The sequence below is a fragment of the Elgaria multicarinata genome, chromosome 6 (genome assembly GCF_023053635.1).
Source record: "Elgaria multicarinata webbii isolate HBS135686 ecotype San Diego chromosome 6, rElgMul1.1.pri, whole genome shotgun sequence".
Taxonomy (NCBI): domain Eukaryota; kingdom Metazoa; phylum Chordata; class Lepidosauria; order Squamata; family Anguidae; genus Elgaria; species Elgaria multicarinata.
The window spans coordinates 14,034,411-14,055,137 of record NC_086176.1 but is presented as its reverse complement, the minus strand read 5'-3'; the positions used below and the strand labels follow the sequence as shown (position 1 = coordinate 14,055,137).

The window sequence follows — 20,727 nt, the reverse complement described above, 5'->3', positions numbered from 1 at the left end:
TAAGGGTCACAGTTTTATACAAATTAGCTGTTTTAAGGAAAAAAAACACATAATAAAAGGAAAATATAATAGTTCAGAAACTCTTCTTGAACAGCTGAATTGAAGTTGGCAATTTTTGGGGGGTGCAAGTAGCTCACCTTGCCTAGGGCATAAAATAGTCTGGCACCAGCCCTGTATATTTATATGTTTAATCTTGTAACCCACCTTGAGTCCCAGTACTGGGGAAAAGGCAGGATGTCTATGCGACAACAGCCCTATTCAGGCGTGATTAAAAGCGGTGGAACTGTACCCGCCAAGGCCTGCCTGCTATGGGAGGGGGGCGCCCCATTGCTCCTGTCCAGGTGAGTTTCACCACTTTTAATCACGCTTGAATAGGGCAACGCAGATAATCCCAAAGCAGCCATTCGTCTGCTCACTAAGGTGTGGGGGGGGCCGTGGGCGCGCACGCAAGTCCCGCTCCCAGGGGCCGGTGTTTACGTGCGCGTTCACGGCTTCCCGCACGCGAGCAAGGTGAACGCTGGTATAGGGCGATGGGAAAAGTGTAGAGTGACACACAGCTGAAACTTCCGATAATAATTAAACGTCGCCATAATTTTCCACGGGCAGTGAGGGGCGTCGCTCCACCATTTGTCCTATCTGTGGTGAAAACCAGGCGAGGCTGCTGCTGGCTTTGATGTCATGGGGTGGTAAATTCGCCCTGGGTGGGTTTCAGTCAGAACTCTAAAGGAACTATCCAAGGTGCTGACCCAAACCCCGAAAATACGTTTTTAGGGTGACCCTATGAAAAGTTGGACAGGGCTCCTGTATCTTTAACACTTGCATAGAAAAGGGAATTTCAGCAGGTGTCATTTGTATATATGGAGAACCTGGTGAAATTTCCTCTTCATCACACCAGTTAAAGCTGCAGGAGCTATACTAGAGTGACCAGATTTAAAAGAGGGCAGGGCTCCTGTATCTTTAACAGTTGTATTGAAAATAAAATTTCAGCAGGTGTCATTTATATATATGGAGAACCTGGTGAAATTTCCTCTTCATCACACCAGTTAAAGCTGCAGGTGCCCTGCCCGCTTTTAAATCTGGTCACTCTAGCATAGCTCCTGCAGCTTTAACTGTTGTGATGAAGAGGAAATTTCACCAGGTTCCCCATATATATAAATGACACCTGCTGAAATCCCCTTTTCTATGCAAGTGTTAAAGATACAGGAGCCCTGTCCTCCTTTTCCATAGGGTCACCCTACGTTTGCTAGTTCCTTTAGACTAGAGTTCTGATACTGGAGCCTCCACTAGTGAAAAAGCCTTGGAACTCAAGCGTTCGTTTTTATACCGGAAGTGCTGATGATACGGAGTAGACGTTGTGCCACTTTCACCTTCCTCTAAGGCGAGGTCGAGGACGCGGACGACGGCGGAAGGGATTTGTCCCCAGCGGACATCCGTAGGGAGGGCGTGGCCAGGAAAAAAAAAAGCTCTCCCGGAGAAGCCTAGCGAGCATTCTCTGGTCCGTCCGGAGAGGAGTAAGGTGACGAGCTGCTGCTGCGGCCAGTGGAGAAGGGAGCAGGCGCGCGCCGGCCATGTTCCGCATCGAGGGTCTGGGGCCCAAGCTGGACCCGGAGGAGCTGAAGCGGAAGATGCGCGAGGACGTCCTGTCCTCGGTCCGCACGTTCCTCCTCTACGTGGTGGTGCTGCGCGTCAGTGAGTGTCCGGGGAGCGCGAGGAGGGCGGGCGCCTCGAGGCCACGTGCAGGCAGCGACCCCCGGGGAAGGGTGGTGGGCGATATTCATCAGAAGACCATCAGAAGAGCCCTGATGCTGGATCAGGCCAAGGGTCCATCTGGTCCAGCACTCTGTTCACACCGTGGCCAACCAGCCATCGGCCAGGGATGAACAAGCAGGAAGTGGTTCAACAGCACCCTCCCACCCATGTTCCCCAGCAGCTGGGGCACACAGGCTTACTGCTTCCGATACTGGAGATAGATAGCACACAACCATCAGAGCTAGTAGCCATGGATAGCCTTTGCCTCCAGGAATTTATCCGACCCCCTTTTAAAGCCATCCAAATCGGTGGCCATCACTACATCTTGTGGTAGTGAGTTCCATAATTTAACTATGTGCCGTGTGAAGAAGTATAGTTCCTTTTATTTGTCCTGGATCTCCCACCCATCAGCTTCATGGGTTGACACCTTGGGGTTCTAGTATTTTGAGAGAGGGAGAAAAATGTCTCCCTGTCCACGTCACACCCACACATTATTACTGGGATAATAATAATAATAAAAATAAAAGTACCGTATTTTTTCAATTGTAAGACGCCATCGATTGTAAGACGCACACTAGTTTCAGTACCACCAACAGAAAAAGAAACCCCTAAGACACACCCGCGATTCTAAGACGCACCCCATTTTTAGAGATGTTTATATGGGAAAAAAGTGTGTCTTAGAATCGGTAATGGTAAAGTAACTGGATAGATCTATTGATGTATTAGGATGAACCACATAAAGAACATTTTAGTTGAGGGAAGGAAGTAGTGATGGTTTAACAGATAAATAAGCATGTTGTGTGTTAATTGTACTTATTAGATGGAGGGGGTAAAGAGATGTCTCTGTTTCAAGTGCAGTGGTGCGTTCTTCTCTTGGTTCAGCATGAACTGGACCACGTTTTGCACCTATGTGTAGTTAAGGGAGCAATCCTATGGCCCCTGGGCCTACTCTACACCAAGGAGGATACTGCACTCTGAAAGTGGTGGCCCTTTCTACACCTAAGGATTATCCCAGGAGAATGGAGGGGTCGTCCTTGCCTGCTCCCGGGATCCCCTGGAGGTCATTTGGATGCACAGGGATGATCCGGGGGGGGGGGGGGAAGGCAAGTGTAGAAACTGCTGGAATAAAAGTGATATATAAAAGGCAGGAGCCATACCAAGCAGGATATAGCGCTATGAAAGTGATATGAAACCGATATATGGTCTGTGTCAATGGGCCCCAACAGTTGTCAGTGTATTTCAATACCGCTATAAAGCAGTTGTGTGGCTCCTGCCTTTTATATACTGCTTTCATAATGCAGTACCCTGCTTGGTGTAGATTAGGCCCTAGACAGCGTTTGAGGGATCATAGGATTATTCAGAGTTCCCCTTTAGAGGTCGGAGAGAGCACTCTGACCTCTGAAGGGCGTGTGGGAAATCGACCCCCTCCTCTACCCCCTTGCAGTCAGTGTGGAAAGAACCATGCCAGCTGCTCTCAGAGGTTGGAAAAGTGGCCTTGGAAAGAGGGAAAAGGGGGTATTTTGGTGGGTGTGGAGGGAAGGAAACTGGAGCGGCCAGGATAATGAGCTATACTGAGGCCTCCACAGCCGCCTCCTCTCCCCCACCATAGTGCTGCAGCTAGATGGGCAAAAAAGCCCATCTAGTGAAAAAGGTTGATAGGACAGGGAGGCTTATGATCATTTATAGAATTCACTGTAGCAAGATGTGGTGATGACAACTGGCTTGACTATGGGATGTGTGTGTGTGTGTTTTTGCCTTTAGCTCCATACATCTTAAAAAAGCTGGACAGCATATGAGAACAAAAGCGCTTCAACGATGGCTTGCCTGGAAGACCAAGGTGGACTGTGATGGGCTTTATGTTGAATAGGCCTGCAAGGAGGAGGCTGGATATCCTGACGAACAGATCCAAGCATTTCCTATAGAGAGATACGTGGGAAGCCATAGTAGAGCTGAAGAGAGAAAACAAGCAACTTTTTTGTCCCTGTCCTTACCATGTGTGAAAAAACGGTTTCTTTATGTTGGTACACATTTATTCCTGTTCAAAAATTATAATCAACCTTTGTTTGGGAAAACTGGTGTCTGTAAACAGAGTCCTTTGGACTCGAGCTGTCCCTGAAGAATTACGGTGATATTGTCTCTATATGAAGACTGTCATTTGAAGCCTCAATGGTTAAAATAAAATGGAGCATATGTTTTAATCATAATGTTTTGGCACTACTTACAGTTAACTTGGTCATACTGATTCTTAGAATCCTCCCCTCATTCCAAACATTGTGCAAGTGCAAATAAGGACAGTAGAAGATAGGAACAAAGAACGGATAGGGCTCTAGTTTTCCTAGAATGCAGAGTTCAAAACCAGGTGAAACTAAAATTGTGCCAGTGTGGAAGTTAACTAGTCTTCCTGATTGCTTAACAAAACAGGGTGTGATTGCATGCAAGACAGAGACAACAGCAATGAAAAGGTACAGAGATAAATTCTTCGCCCTCATCATTAGAACTTGGGGTCGTCCATTGAAGTTGAATAATTGGTTCAGGGCAGACACCAAATTATTTAGCATAGTTAGAACAAAAAGGGAGAGCAAAGTGCTCAAAAAAGAGCTCTCCAAACTGGGGAAATAGGCATCAAAATGGCAAATGCAGTTAATTGTAAGCAAGTGTAAAGTGATTCATATTGGGGCGAAAAGGCCTAACTACATATAGGTTGATGGGATCAAAGTTGGAGATGACTGACCAGGAAAGGAATTCTGGGGTTGTGGCGGATAACTTGATAAAAACATCGACCCAGTGTGATGTTGGTTTGCTGCTAAAAAGGGAAATTCCATGTTGGGGACCATTAGGAAATGTAAATAAAATAATACTGCCAATTGCATAATGTCTCTATAGAAATTTATGGTGTGACCACACTTTGTAATACTGTGTACAGTTCTGTTTCCCATACCTTAAAACGGTATTTTAGAGCTGGAAGAAGTGCGGAAGGCATCCTCAAAGGTTGGAAGAAAGGTTGCATTTTGAGCTTTTTAGCTTAGAAAAAAGGGAGCAAGGGGGAAAGACTGGCCCCATTCAGACAACACGCTAAACCATGCTGCTTAACCACAAAACGGTTAATAGAATGCATTAAGGTTAGTGCATTCCATTAACCATTTTGTAGTTAAGCAGCATGGTTTAGGGTGTTGTCTGAACAGGGCCATAGAGGTATATAAAATTAAGCATGGTTTGGGAAAGAGCCTCGTGTGGCACAAAGCGGTAAAGCAACCGTTTCTGCAGCTGAAACTCCCCACGGCCTGAGCTCGATCCCAGCGGAAGCTGGTTTCAGGCAGCCGGCTCGGCCTTCCATCCTCCCAAGGTCGGTAAAATGAGTACCCAGTTAGCTGGGGGAAAGGTAATAACGGCCGGGGAAGGCAACGGCAAACCACCCCGCTATAAGGCCTGCCAAGAAAACGTCAGCAAAAGCTGGTGTCCCTCCAAGAGTCAGTAATGACTCGGTGCTTGCAAGACAGGTTCCTTTCCTTGGGGAAAGTGAATAGAGAAAGGTTTTTCTCCCTCTCTCATAATACTAGAACCTGGGGTCATTTCATGAAGCTGAATGGTAGGAGATTCATAATAAATAAGCAGAAGTTCTTCACACAACGCATGGTCCAGGTATGGAATTCATGACAACACAACGTATTAATGGCCAACAGTTTGGATTGTTTTAAAAAGGATTTGACATTCATGGGAGAATAAGGGCTATCAATGGCTACTAGTCATGATGGCCATATATTCCCTCCAGTATCTGGGGCAGTTCACTTCTGAACACCAGTTGCTGGGGAACACGAACAGGCGGCTGCTATCCTAGCCTTGTCCTGCTTGTGGGCAAATGTGGAGGGGAAAGTGCTGTACTATCCAGCATGGCTGCTCTTATATTTATTATTTATTTATTTACAATATTTATATACCACTCCCCATTGAAAATTTTGGAGCGGTGTACAAGATAAAATGAAAAAAACAGAATAAAACAAAACATTTTAAAAGAAACAAAATGTACAGTGAATCATGGCTGGACATTAAGGAAAGGCTTCCTGGAATAATGTTTTCAGGAGGCGCCGAAAGGAGTACAAAGTTGGCGCCTGCCTGACCTCCAGAGGCAGGGAATTCCACAGGAGGGGGGCCACCACGCTGAAGGCTCTTCCCCTGGTGGACTCCAATCAGGATGAATCTATGTGGGACCACCAGGAGCAGACCCTCAGACACACGGCATATGAAATTTACTGTGTGAAAATGTGATTGGAGCTAGCTATGACCTGTGTGTTACAAGCAGAAGCAGGGGAGCCAGAGTGGCAGGGCTGCTTCTATGTCAGTGCTGTTTGGAGTGAGCCGAGAGCTTGGGCACGGCCGGCAATACTACTTCCCATGGGAAGCAGCCGTGTCAAGGTGGCTCACATGTTGTTGCTTATGACAGTTAGGGCCTAAGATGCCTTTTTAAAAGAGCCAGTGTGGTGTAGTGGCTAAAGTGTCAGCCTGGGAGTCGGGAGATCCGGGTTCTAATCCCCCACTTGGCCATGGAAACCCACTGGGTGACTTTGGGCCAGTCACAGACTCTCAGCACAACCCACCTCACAGGGTTGTTGTGAGGATAAAGTGAAGAGGAGGAGGATTATGTATGCTGCCTTGGGTTCCTTAGAGGAAAAAAGACAGGATATAAAATGTAATAAATAAATGGATTAGAAAAATTCATGGAGAATCGATCAACCAAGAACTATAATAACCTAAATGGAGCTTCCACATTCAAAGGCAGTATACCTTTAAAAGCTACAAACTGTCGACCAATGTGGGAAGGGCATCTCCTTCATGTCCTCTTTGTCAGCTTCCATCTGGCTTACAGCCCTTGGAGATAGAGTTGTGTTGCTCAACCAGGGCCTTGATCTGATGAAGCAAGGCAATTCTTAACGCTATTAAAATGCTGGCAGTCTCATTAGTGAGTCCTCTGTGTACAGTGTCTTGGCCATTTACACTTTACACTTCCTTTCCCCACTCATTACTCAGTGATGTAAGATTTACTTATTAGCGACAGTAAAAAGCAATGATGTAACAGTCATAGGACCAATTGCTCTTAATTGTTCCAAGCCATTGCTTAGTATCGCAGTGTTTGAGAGTAGCCAGCAGGTGGCAGAAGCGAGCTATTTTCTTTGCTGCAAAATCTCTGGCACCAGCATATTGAATAGAGCATTTCACCTGTCAGTCATGCTGATTTTGTGTAGATTTCTTTGATCAGGAACGTGTCCTTAGAGGCTTTGTGAAGAGAAAAACTACAGACTGTTAGAAAGTTGTGTTATATAGCAATATAATGAAGGACAGCTTTACGTTTCCTAGCCAGGCTGCTGCAGAGGGTGGAAAAAGGCTTCTGTTGAAGCATCAAAAGATGCTATTTTGGCCAAAGTGGCTGAACCTAGCAGAAGGTTTGTAGTAATGTTGCAGGGCAGTCCTAGGCGTATAGGGAAATAAGTCCCATGGAGTTCAATTGGGTTTACTCCCAGGTAAGTATGCATAGGATTGCATCCTAACTTCTTTTCTGCCTCTGTGTCTTTAATGGCAGCCTGTCATGATATGAAAAGCACTTTAATTTCTGTATGACAGGCTGATGGAGCAGGGGCGGGAAAAGATGGCAATCTTCCTCTTTAAAGATTAAACACAGATAACTTGACAGAAGTCACGATTATGACAAGTTCTCAAATGATTCCCTTTGTTTCAAAATGCCCCTGTTCAGATGACGCTTTGGGGAGGGTAGTTATGCTAATCGTGTTACAAGGTGGTTATCACTGTTGCACTGAGGTAGCGTTGATTTAACCACATGGTCCATGCAGACAACATGCTAAGCCATGGTTAGGGCCACTAACCCTTTTGCAGCACATGGTTAGAGAGTGGTTAGGAAGCCACCATGGTTAGGAAAAATGCCCCACACATGCCACACTTAGCCATCATAGTTAGCACAAAATGCTTAACCATCGTGGCTTAGCATGTCATCTGATGAGGGCCTCTGAAAGATGCAAGGGTTACAGTTCTGCTATTATGATTAGCCTCGTGTGGCGCAGAGTGGTAAGCGGCAGTTACTGCAGCCGAAACTCTCCCCACAGCCTGAGTTCGATCCCAGCAGAAGCTGGTTCTCAGGCAGTCGGCTCAGCCTTCCATCCTTCCGAGGTCGGTAAAATGAGTACCCAGCTAGCTGGGGGAAAGGTAACTGCGACTGAGGAAGGCAACGGCAAACCACCCCACTACAAAAGTCTGCCAAGAAAACGTCAGCGAAAGCAGGCGTCCCTCTAGGAGTCAGCAATGACTCAAGTGCTTTGCACGAATGGTTCCTTTCCTTTCCTATCGTATATTGCAAGGAGAGGCAGGAATGCTCTATTTTCAGTGTGGGCTCAGTTGAACAGCCCCATGCAAGGATATTGCACTAAGGTTGAGCTAATAAAAAGGGGAAAAAAGATTTAAATATTTTAAAAAAACATGCTTTAATTGAGCATTTGTTACATTAACTACATGTTCAGTATTATGCAGACACTCTAGAAAAAGAGGTACAAACCACCATTTGATCAACATTAAGAACATTAAGATAGTGTCTTCTAGTCTTCAGCCAGTAAGAAAGCAAATCACTAATTCAATGGTTTCTAGTCCGTGCGCAGCTCCAATTTTCTTCCTAGAGGGAAAAAGAAAAGACGATTATCTGTTGGCATCATCTGCGGATGTAATAAGGCAACTTCTCTGTTCACAACATTCCAGGGCAGATGTGCAAAACTTGTCAGTTGGAGGGCTCTTTTATGCAGACTCAGAGGGCTGCATGGTGACACTGGTTGCAGAAAAGCAATTCGTTAGAACACCTTTTCCATTAAATTTCTGTGCCCCACAATACTGTTGGTCTCTGCGTGTGGATCTCTCTCTTTCTGAACTGTTAATGCTTCCGTTTTCCAGCTCACAGTGCATCACCATCTGTTACCCCCTCTTTTTCCTCTTCACCCAGAATGCATTCTCTCCTCTGTGTACCACCATAGGCCTCTTTGCACCCGCTCTGGCCTCTCGCCTTGTCCTGGCTCCTTATTTTATCCCCCACCAACTCGATTCTTCTTTGCTGAGCTCAGCGACAACCCCACACAAAGCTTCGCCTCTTCCAGCAATTCACACCCTCGAGAGTGTCTCAGATGCTGGTGGGCTGCTTGTGACGGGGCTGGAAACATTGGCATCAGCTCAACGGCACATCTCAGAATCCAAGAAGAGGAAGAGTGATGCACATGTGGACGAGGGCAGCTCACCCACCCCAGGCTCCCACTTCCTTCAAGCTTTTGTTCCCACAGAGCGGTAGGAAAGGCTCACAAACAACGTATTTGGAATTTCCTCAGGGCTCTACCAAAGAGAAAAGGGCTGCAATAGTCTTGCTGTCCTGGTCTGTCGGAGAATATCCTGCCCAAGAAAACAGATGAGAGGCACAAAGAACTAGCAGTGGAATTGAGGCAGAAGGGGTGTGGCCACTACTGCTCCCCGCCCTCTGCCCCAATTCAATTCTTGAGCCGTAGGAGACCTGTGTTTGCTCCCCTGGTGTTTTCTGATCCAAGTACACAACAACAAAATCATAATAATCTAAAACAGCCTTCCTCAACCTGGGGCGCTCCAGATGTGTTGGACTACAACTCCCAGAATGCCCCAGCCAGCTCTGCTGGCTGGGGCATTCTGGGAGATGCAGTCCAACACATCTGGAGCGCCCCAGGTTGAGGAAGGCTGATCTAAAACAAACCAACAAAAAATACAACCTGACAGAAACATATTAGGCAGGATAAATCTGTTTAAATATCCACATCCTGCAACGGCTCAGTAAGGAGCGGGCCTCTGTAGGTAGAGGGGGTGCTGCTGATAACAGAGCCCTGTCCGTCGGCCGCTCCATTTGCCACCAAAAAGAGATGTGCTCTAAGCAGGGTTTCTTTGGCTGGCAGGGCAGGGGGAACCTTATTCTTTTATCAAAGAGACAAGGAGTCTTGCGGCACCTTAAAGATGAACACATTTGATAAGGAACGTAAGTGCCATGTTGGATCAGGCCAAGGGTCCATCTAGTCCAGCACTCTGTTCACACAGTGGCCAACCAGCTATCGGCCAGGGATGAACAAGCAGGACATGGTGCAACAGCATGCTCCCACCCATGTTCCCCAGCAACTGGGGCACACAGGCTTACTGCCTCCGATACTGGAGATAGATAGCACACAACCATCAGGGCTAGTAGCCGCTGATAGTCTTCGCCTCCAAGAACTTACCCAACCCCCTTTTAAAGCCCTCCAAACGGGTGGCCATCACTACATCTTGTGGCAGTGAGTTCCATAATTTAACTATGCGCTGTGTGAAGAAGCACTTGCTTTTATTTCTCCTGGATCTCCCACCCATCAGCTTCATGGGATGACCCCTTGGGGTTCTAGTATTTTGAGAGAGGGAGGAAAATGTCTCCCTATTCTGGCATCAGCTTTCGCGGCCGCTGTCCACTTCATCAGATGCAGCTGATGAAATGCACGGTGCCCACGAAAGCTGGTGCCAGAATAAATGTGCTCGTCTTTAAGGTGCCACAAGACTCCTTGTTAGCCAGGCTAGTCAGTACTTCTTCACACAGCGCATAGCTAAATTATGGAATTCACTACCACAAGATGGCCACTAATTTGTATGGCTGCAAAAGGAGGTTGGATAAATTCCTGGAGGCAAAGGCTATCCATGGCTACTAGCCCTGATGGTTGTGTGCTACCTCCAGTATTCGAGACAGTAAGCCTGTGTGCACCAGTTGCTGGGGAACATGGGTGGGAGGGTGCTGTTGCACCATGTCCTGCTTGTTCATCCCTGGCCGATGGCTGGTTGGCCACTGTGTGAACAGAGTGCTGGACTAGATGGACCCTTGGTCTGATCCAGCATCAGGGCACTTCATATGTTCTTCTGTTCTTACCCCGCTGGGATTTTTTTTCTGTCAGGGTCTGTTGAGCCACAGAAAAAAAAAAGGGGGGGGGACTGCATACATGTAAAAAGTTTTGAAGATGCAGGCTGGGCAGGCTGACAGCCTAACTGTGCTTTCAAAAGGATCCTGGAGGCTGTATACGGCTTGGAGGCCATCGCTTACTTCCTCAGCCTTGTCATTCTAGAGTTTTAAAGCTCAGCATCAAACTCCAACTGGTATCTAAAAACCAAGTGGGAACCAGGTAAAAGATGGGATCTGACGCAAACTTGTCTGCACCATCCCACCAGGGTACGGCTACAGGCGTCCCTGTTTTGAAAACTGGATAATGAGCATGTAGAATTCTTTTCCTCCAGAAACCTGTTTTTGTTTCTTTCTACTGAATCTTTTGTTTTAACCCCCGTGGTCCATATCTCCAACTGAAAAATGAGAATTTAAGAACTTGGAACTGTGCGTGCTTATAGACATTCCATGGTAGTCGTGCCTCGGTTTCCCCTTCTGTTGAAAAGGAGACCTGTCCTGTTACGTCACTCCGTAAAGCAAGGGTGGGGAATATGTGGCCTTCCAGATGTTATTGGGCTGCCAGCATAGTCAATGGTAAGGGATGATGGGAATTGCAGCCCAACAAAATCTGGACGGCTTTATATTCCCTATCTGTATTGCAAAGCACCATGTACAAGCAAGTACTTAATGCTGATTATGCTGAAAGCTGGGCCTGTACACTCTTTGAAAATGGCATTCCTAGTAGGGCCCGCTCCGCTCCGCCCCGATCCGCCTACGGGCTGCTCCGCTTCACTGCGGAGCTCCGGCTCCGAATCGGAGCTCCACAGTGGTGGGGAGTGGTGCCAGGTAAGGCCCCCCTCCCTCCTCTCCCTTACCTGCATCTGTCCGCGGTCCCGCAGCTGCTTCAACTGAGCCCGAGGTGCGGCCTAGTCTTCCTGTTTGAGTCCTCGGGCTCAGTTGAAGCAGCCGCAGGACCGTGGACGGATGCAGGTAAGACCCCCCTCCCCCTTACCTGGCTCTGCCGCCGTCGCCGTATGGGTGGCAGCGACAGCGGCAGGGCCAAGTAAACCCCCCTTATCTTTTTTGCGGAGCTCTGGATCGAGGCGAAGGATCCGCCTTCACCTCGATCCGCTCCACGGCTCCCCCAATCCTCTTCGCCTCCGCCTTAAGGGGAGGCGAAGCCCCCCGATCCACTCCTGCTTCTCCGGTCCGAGGAGAAGCAGAGCACATCCCTAATTCCTAGAATCAAAGAAGACTAACAGCGTTAACGTTACCTTGCTACTTCATGTCATCTGACAGTGAGAAATGAGCCTTATTTTTACTTTGCTCTAAGACTTTGATATTCCCTTCGGCCTGTGTTTCTCCCACCATATTTGTAGCAAGACACTGGTAAACGCCCTCGTCTTCTTTTGTCAGGGGATTAATCTAGGGGAAAGCACACGCAAAGAAGAAAAATTAAGCGTACCAATAAAAAGCATTAATGCATGCCTATACAATTCACAAATCTATTATTACATGGGGCTAGCTCATCTACTATATTTAATTTGATATGGATATGGAATTAAATCAGGATGGTTTTCTTGAAGACCTCAAGCAACTATATCCATTTTTTTTTAAAAAAGTAAACATTTGTAAAATATCATTTATATGCGAATCTTCTTTGGATATGGAGCTTGGTCTGGGTTAGACTGCACTGGGCAGCCTGTAGTTGTACCAAACAAACAGCAAAATCCAAGAAAACGGCAGCTGTAAGTATTTGAAAAGCACAGTTGAGGAATCCGAATGCGAAGCGACCCACAGCTCCCAAACAACATTTTGCTTGAAACAAAATGAAACAAATAATAGATTTGTTTCACGGTGTCCCTTTATTTCATTTAACAGCCAACCAGAAGAAGAGTTCTGTACAACTCAAAAACTCACCCGCTACTTAGTGAGTTTGGTTCACTCCTAATAAAAGGTATTAGTTTACTGTAGCCTTTCTCAATCAGATGCCTTCCAGACTACCACCCCATCATCCCCAGCCAAAATAGTACTTGGATGATGGGAGTTGCAGTCCAATACATCAGTAGGGCACTAGGCTGAGAAAGAATGGTTCACTGTATTGTTGTGGAGTCTTCCCATGCTCCAGGATCAACATGTTTCACTGTGTTTTTTGTTTCTTTGGCTAATATAATTGCTTGCCGACTGTTTACTGAAGAATCATCAGCGTTTACTTGATAACGTTTGTGATGCAAATGGCAATGAGCAGGAAAATCCATTCCTTTCCAATCCTGTCTGCACCATTTAGCAAACACTTTCTTTTTGCTATTTTAAAGAGCAATTCTTTTTGCATGCTGCACGCTCCCTATCTGTACGACGAGAGATGAGTGAACAGTATACTATTCAGCTCAATTCAAAAAGGACTTGATAATTACAAGCTTTCTCAGCAAGCATTCAGAAAAACAAAACTGGAGAATTCGTTTTCGGCTCAAAATGTTGGTACATGTGTACCTCTGTTGACGTGTGCACGCACCTTACTGCATTGCCTGCCGGCAATTATACATGGGCTGAGTGCCAGGCAGGGAGATACCACTTATAATACAGCCAGCCATTGTGAGCTGGACAGCTTTGGATTCCAAACTGGTTAATGATGAGCTTTGGCAATATCAGTGTGCGAGTCTCAAGCATGAGTGCGAAAGGACGGCTGGTGGCTCTGATGTCAGTGGGGCCGTGAATCCGCTCCGGGTTTTGATCAGAACCAGTCAGAACTCTAAAGGAGCTTCCACAATCCGGGTAGCTCCTTTAGAGTTCTGAATAAAACCCAGAGCGGATTCACTGCCCCACTGACATCAGAGCCACAAGCCTCCATTGGTAGCGCACACCTTGTTTGCAAGCAGAATTGTACTCCTGGGAGGCTTGCTTGTTTTCAAGCTAAAATCACCACTTTTGGGGGCGCTGCTGGCACCACCACAGCAAATTTGGCAACGGGGGACGACGACAAAAAAGGCCAGGGGGCCACATGTAGCCTGGGGGTGCGTTCTCCCCCCTGCGCCCTAAGGGAATGTGTCCCTCCATGGCAAAATGATTCCCCCACCCCACTGCCCCATCGCTGCCTGCCCTCCTCTCTCAACATGGACTTACCAAAACCCAGCCTGTGCTCTCATGTTTCGAAGGACCCCCTCGAACCTGGACAGCCACGTTGACTCTGTCCCCAGGCAACTCTTCAAGGAGTTTGACTCCCTTTGGGGACTCCGTGACCTAAGGGGTTTGGTAATGTGAGTGCACTTTAGATACAGATTTACAAGTGTAAAACTCAGGCACGATGAGAGATGTAAAGTTTCCTGAAATTTTGAAGCCATGAGAAAAAAATAGAATCATAGAATAGTAGAGTTGGAAGGGGCCTAAAGGCTATCGAGTCCAACCCCTTGCTTAATGGTGTGTGTGTGTTCCTGGGGTTTTTGGGGTGTGTGTGTGTGTGTGGAAATTTGGGAAGGGGGGGAAATGGAAAGTAAGCAAGGCTTGTTTTTAAAGTACTATTAACGGATCTAATCTCACTCTGTCTTCCCCAACCTGGTACCCTTCACATATTTTGGACTTCAGCTCCTATCAGCCTCAGGCAGCATGGGCAATGGTTAGGAATGCTGGCCACTGTAGCCCAGAACATCAGCAGGTCACCAGGTTGAAGAAGGCTGCTTTAGGAACATAGATCAGCCTTTCTGTTCCTAAAGTTAGATTACGTATAACATGGCTTGCTCATAAAATTATCATTATATTTGAAATCTTTAAAAAGTGAGCTCAGTTAGAAAATTTGTAATTGTCTGAATAAACTATACTTAAAAAAATTTATATATCAAACATGTTTAATTTTATGAGCAAAACCAAGTTGTACATATTTTAGATTTCTAGTTTATGTCTGACCAAAAGGAACTTCAAGTAGTCCCAGAAACATATGAATCATCCTAGAAGCCAGAGAACTGGAGGCAGAAAAGTCCAGAAACGCAGGACTCTGTAGAACAAAACCCAAACTTTCAAGAATGTACATCCCCCTCCCCTATTATGATATGGTGACTCTGTTCACATGTTGGGAAACTGAGCATGAATTCGAGTATCCCTAAATGTCTATCAGTAAAAGATTCATTGGATCAATAATTTGATGGAAGAAATAACTATGCTGAGAATCTTACAGAGAGGATTAAAAAAAACATACAGTATTCTCCCATGGCTTCATTATTTCCAGACATTTTACATCTCTAGCTTTTCTATAAATATTATCTTATTACATAGTCTTTAGAAATAATTGGGGGGGGAATAAAGGTTTGGTATAAATATATAAAACACCTTTACATTCTAAAAGAAAATATTTCATCAACACTGTTCAATTTTTTGAAAACAAAAGCAGTCCTTAGGACACCCCCCCCAAAAAAAATTCCATTCCCCCCAGGCCTTCAAATCTCTAGACGCAATCATTATCTTCACACTCTGTGTGGACCTGTAAACACACTGGCCCCGTTCAGACAACACGCTAAACCATGCTGCTTAACCACAAAATGCATCCCGTTAACCATTTTGTGGTTAAGCAGCATGGTTTAGCGTCTGAACGGGGCCATTGAATGTCTTCCAGTTGGCGTAACCACCCCACTAACCAGTCCTTGGTCAAGACATGTGTTTTCAGGATGTTCGTAGACCTGACCATCAAATAACAAGGGATGGAGAATCAACCTCCAACACTTGTCAGCCTCTCCCACCAGTTAAGTGCCAATTCTGTTGACCAAGTCCTATTGCACAATAAACATGCTTTGGACTTCCTGATGGCCTCCCCTGGCAGGCTTGCCGGGCAGCGGTGGATTGCCAGGCAGTGGCCCAACAGCAGCATTCATGAAGGCGCTGCCCATGTGCAACTCAATGCCCCCCTGCACCATTTGGTGGGGGCATGTCCAACTCTTTGGGCCTCATGCATCTGCCAGTTCTGGGCAAGTGAAAGGGGGGAGGGTCACGTCAACAGTAATAGGCCAGGCCAGGCATTTGCATGAGGAGGCCGTGTGTTGGCGTGGGCCCAAGCAGGACCACCACTTAAGACCTGCTCTCTGAACCCTAGATCAGGGGTACAAAGTCTCTTTCACCTCAAAGGCCAAATTCCATTTCAGAGAAAATCTCACTGGTGGCATTCCAACGGTGGGCAGGCCCCAAACTCCAAGATTTTGAGTCTTAAAAGTTCTTGCTGCCACGAACTAAGCCTTAGGAGCAGGCCCGGCCCAACCACAGTTGCCGCCTCAAGTGAACCTCAGCCCCAATCCCACTTCTTCTCCCTGCGCCTCCCCCGCTTGCTCTCCTGCGGTGGTAGCAATGGCTTCCGGCTCCCCCCTCTTGCGCCGTGGCGGGGACTCCTGGCCACCTGCTCTTGCAGGGCAGAGGCTCTTCTTCTCTTCAATGGACGCCTGGGAGACTCCGCTGAACTAATGCAAGAGGTCTCATGATACTTTGGCTAGGAGTCCCGCAGCTGGGGCAGAAAGTGGGAGCTGCCAGCCGGAGGAGGAGCTGGGTGCCAGGGAGGGCGGCAGAGGGAAAGAGAGAGAAAGTGGCCAGCCTAGCAGTGATGGGCCCTTTGGGTGGGGAGGGTGGAACAATTCGCAGCTTTTCATTTATTTATTGCATTTTTATACCGCTCAATAGCTGAAGCTCCCTGGGCGGCTCACAAAAATTAAGACCATTCAAAGTATAAAAGAAACAGTATAAAAACATGATATAAAATACAATATAAAAGCACAACCAGGATAAAATCAGCAGCAGTGCAGAAATACAAATTTAAAAAAGCAAAAGAAACAAATAAACGAAACAAAATCACATTGTTCTGGCCAAGAAGCAGACCCACAAAGTAAATAATCAGCTGATCCAAAATGTACTTTAAAATATACTCTTCCCGTCCCGCGCCACCTGCTCCGCCCGCTAGCAGCTGCTGAATTGTAGGGCCAACCCTGTTCAGGAGAGGCATTTCAACCCTTTAGAATGGGGAAAAAGAAACCTTGCAGAAGCTGGAAAACCACCAAATGATGGGCAGTCCGGGGGGACGGGGGGGGGGGGAACAGGCGTGGCCGTCTACAGGCCTGAGGTTCAACACCTGTGCTCTCGACCCTGCAAACAGATCACCTAGACAGCAAAGGGCGTAGTAGGGCAGTGGTTGTACTGTCTTGGGCTGATCAGAGTTGTGGTCCAACTCATCTGGAGGGCACCAGGTTGGGGAATTGTGCTACAGACTATCTATGTTCAGCAGGATACAATTGTTCGTATTCAAGCCTAGATTTCTTTCTTTCTTTTTGCATTTTTATCCCACCTTTTTTCCTCCAAGGAATCCATGGTAGCATACATTATCCTCCTCCTATCCATTTTATCCTCACAACAACAACCCTGTGGGGTCGGTTGGGCTGAGAGTCTGTGACTGGCCCAAAGTCATCCAGTGGGTTTCCATGGCCAAGTGGGTAGGGTGACCATATGGAAAGGAGGACAGGGCTCCTGTATCTTTAATAGTTGTACAGGAAAGGGCATTTCAGCAGGTGTCATTTGTATGCCTGCAGCGCCTGGTGAAATTCCCTCTTCATTACAATAGTTAAAGCTGGAGGAGCCCTGCCCTCTTTTATATCTGGTCACTCTAGAAAAGAGGGCAGGGTTCCTGCAGCTTTAACTGTTGTGAGGAAGAGGGAATTCCACCAGGCGCTGCAGGCATACAAATGACACCTGCTGAAATGCCCTTTCCTGTACAACTATTAAAGATACAGGAGTCCTGTCCTCCTTTCTATATGGTCACCCTACAAGTGGGACTAGAACCTGGATCTCCTGACTCCCAGTCCAACACTTTAGCCACTACACCACACTAGATCACTGACTATTCCCATGAGTTGTTTGAATATCACACTGAAGCAAGACTGGCATGGTTCAAGGCAAGTACCCCAAAATGAAACATTTTGGCATTTAGACGGGCTTTTTTTTAACATACCTTTTTCCAAGTGATGATGGGTGTTGGGACTGCTTTCACTTCACAGGACAGGTAGACCTGGGCTCCAGTAACATTGTGAATCCTTTTTGGTGGCACAATAATAGCAGGAGCTGGAAGAGGGGTGGGGGGGAAACACACCAATCCTGTTTCAGAATTACAGCTCTTCTATATATAAATGGGTTGGAAGACTGCACCCTTTGGCACAGTGAGTTTTCTGTAGAGTGATAACTAGCTATCGAAAACAATCTGTTAAACTTTTGTTGTTAAATCATCTTAATTCTTAACATTAGAGAGCATAGGGGTGCGCAAGGGGTGTGCTGGTTGTGCCCAGGCACACCCTAATGTTTCAAGCAATTAGCGCTGAATTGAGGGGGCTACTGAGTAGGGAACCAGAGGAGGATCCAAATGCAGCCAAAATGGTACTGGGGCTGCCCTCCGGCTGCCCTCTGGCCACTGTCGCTGCCACCAGCAGCAGGAATGAAAAGGAATCACTCCACCGGAAGCTTCTCTGCCAGGAGCCATGCTTCAAAGAGGCCAGGAGGAAGCCCCCCCCCCCCGAAAGCTAGTATCACCTCATAAGCCCCTCCTCCAGCCAGTGTTACACTACAAAGCCCTACCTGCAACGGCCCTCCCACAGTCAGGCAAGCTGAATGTGGAGTAGGCTTCCGTGTCTACACTGCTTAATAAATAAATGAGTAACTTTATGACTGAGTAGTCAATAAATGTTCACCTTTTTCAAAAAAAATCCCGGCTGCACACCCTAATGAAATGTGCTGCACACGCCTATGTTAGACAGTATCGGTGCAAATACAATTTATTGACTTGCCTTAAGACTGTATTTAATTTGCTGTCCTGGAAAAGTTATGTGCTTAGATTAAACTATGAGCCCAAACAGACATTACTTTAAATCCATATCTAGCAGCTGCGTCTTTTTTCTTCTTCATTTTTACTCCAGGGGCTCCAGTTTGGACTGAGACCTTGCTGTTGAGGGCTTTAACAATTTGGATTGTCCTCTGTGCACCTACTCTAGAGTAAAAATGGGGGGAAAGATATAGCTGGCAAAGGAATGCCGATTTTGTCATCATTAATTGAAACAAGCCAAGATCCTCATTCACTGAAACAAGCCAAGATCGAAGCATGCTTTTCTGATCTTGTCTCAGCCTTTTTCAACAAACCACAGTTTAAACTACCTGCAGTTCCTGGTCTGGATTGCAGTAATTTAAACTAAAAAAGAAAGAAAGAAGTGAATGCTTCCAATCTCTTCCTCGCAGCCATGCTGGAGGAGAAGGAGCACCCAAGATCTGAGCAGGCATATTCTCATAAAGCTAAACTATGGCTTAGATCTACATCCGAAGTGGGCCAGTATGTCACAACTATGTGATGCTCTTGGATATATGGTGGTCTGGGGTTTCCATCACTGGAAGAAACAGAGTTTTTCAGAGAGCTTAAATGGGTTTGAGAGGGGGAATCACTGCCTGTGAAGGAGGCACATATTTCTTTTGTCTCACGGCTGCTTCCGCTCAAAGACATTTTGCAAGTTTGGGAACAATACCCAAACCTGCATAACCTTATTTAACAGAGAGAAAAATGGGATGAGCTTGCACAGCAATTCTTTTCAAATCAGCTTTGCCTCTTTGAAAAAGAGTATCTGTCTCCAGCCTGAGGCACACAAAGGGAACACAGAAGTTCAGGTGTCTTAATTTCTCCATATTTCCCCATTTTATTTCACGCAGAGTGCTTTGTTAGCTGTATCTATGGCAACGTTTCAGAATGATGGGATGTCTCCTCAGAGGGGCACCTTTGCAAAGATTAAGCCAATTTCCTTTCAGCTTTTACAGACCCTGAGGAAGAAGCAGAGACTCCCAGATTCCCTCACTATTAGCACTATTTTCCTTTCAGATGGCAATTATCACAGGAGGATACCTCTGAATCAGTTTCTGGAAACACAATATGGCCTGCTACCCCCGGGCTAGAGTTTCTTATCTAAATTAAGCCTCTCTCTTCATAACCTACGTGCCAGGATGTATTCCACTGAGCTGGTACCATCGCACCTGGCACACCACAGATGCTGTGAGATTACAGAAGACTGTGGAGGATTCCCTCAGTTCAGAGACTGTGAAGAACATGAACTTCCTTCAACGCTGGCACCTGTCCCTGCCCACGGTGCTCTTTGAAACAAGAAGGGGAGGGGAGGGAGAAAGGCCATCTGTTCGGAGATCTCCCATCTGTAAAATTACCATTGACAAATGAATATTTGTATGAATGCGAGTTAACCGAGTCTGCAAGGAGAGGAAGCATCCCATGCGGAATCCAGAGTAATTCCCTTTGGATCCCAGGATTAATACCTGCTGAGTCCCCTTCTGTTCTAAGGGTCAGGGTGATATAATGCATAATTGTTCACATCTGCTTTGATACGGTTGGCCCTCAGATGTACATTTAAGCTTGTGTGTGTGTGTGTCTCTGTGTGTATAAAAACCTGTACACAAATGTAATACATGGACTGGATTTCATTCCCCTATTTATTAATAACATGTTTGTGCTTTGTATTCTGAAACCATCTTCTGACTGATGATGACTACCAAGGCTTTCCTTCGTGGCTGCTCTATCCATTTGCTCAGTTCCTCACCTCCCCCATCTTCAGGCTACAGGATGCATTTCTAAAGGATCCGAAGTTCAATGGAGTCTCCCCCTGACACCGGCTTCTTATCTGCACATTTTGCGTCACAGACGTCAACACGATTCTCGCCAGGCAGAATTTCACCCCGGACCCATTACAAAGGCGGAATAAAGCAAGCTTTGTGCGAGGGCCGGCTGTTATTTCTCCCTCGCCACTTTCTCAGAGAAATTCCAAGCAACTAAGGAAGGGGTGTAAATTAGCAGATGGGGCATCGTTTCCTGAAACTCCTCATGGAATATAAGAAGCAGTCATATAAATAATAAACACACTTCTTTTTCTTTGTAGGCCAACTTTCTCCAACTGGGCATGCTCCAGATATGTTCAACTACAGACCCCATCATCCCCAGCCAATACGGCTAACAAATCTTGAGAGTGCTCTGTTAG

General features: G+C 46.5%; 2 protein-coding genes across 2 annotated transcripts in view; one reads left to right on the top strand and one right to left on the bottom strand.

Annotated features, from left to right (window-relative positions):
* Positions 1-1,503: 1,503 nt before the first annotated feature.
* On the top strand, positions 1,504-3,953 carry TOMM5 (translocase of outer mitochondrial membrane 5). Its single transcript, XM_063128498.1, has 2 exons — positions 1,504-1,689; positions 3,511-3,953. Exons 1-2 carry the CDS (start codon positions 1,569-1,571, stop codon positions 3,543-3,545), a joined length of 156 nt encoding a protein of 51 aa, XP_062984568.1. The 5' UTR covers positions 1,504-1,568; the 3' UTR covers positions 3,546-3,953.
* Positions 3,954-11,972: 8,019 nt separating this feature from the next.
* Positions 11,973-20,727, bottom strand: part of IGFBPL1 (insulin like growth factor binding protein like 1) — a 39,854-nt gene continuing 31,099 nt past the window's right edge. Inside the window, exons 2-4 of the mRNA XM_063128450.1 lie at positions 17,667-17,776; positions 13,820-13,936; positions 11,973-12,124 (exon numbers count right to left, since the gene is read on the bottom strand). Of these exons, the coding sequence (XP_062984520.1) occupies positions 11,978-12,124; positions 13,820-13,936; positions 17,667-17,776 (374 nt within the window). The 3' untranslated portion in view covers positions 11,973-11,977. The remainder of the gene's footprint in view (positions 12,125-13,819; positions 13,937-17,666; positions 17,777-20,727) is intronic.

What these genes read in the sequence shown, in the direction of transcription:
- TOMM5 (XM_063128498.1), top strand. Translation starts at nt 1,569, where the DNA reads ATGTTCCGCATCGAGGGTCTGGGGCCCAAGCTGGACCCGGAGGAGCTG. An exon ending in CGTGGTGGTGCTGCGCGTCA is followed by an intron (nt 1,690 to 3,510) that starts GTGAGTGTCCGG and finishes TTTTGCCTTTAG; the next exon opens with CTCCATACATCTTAAAAAAG.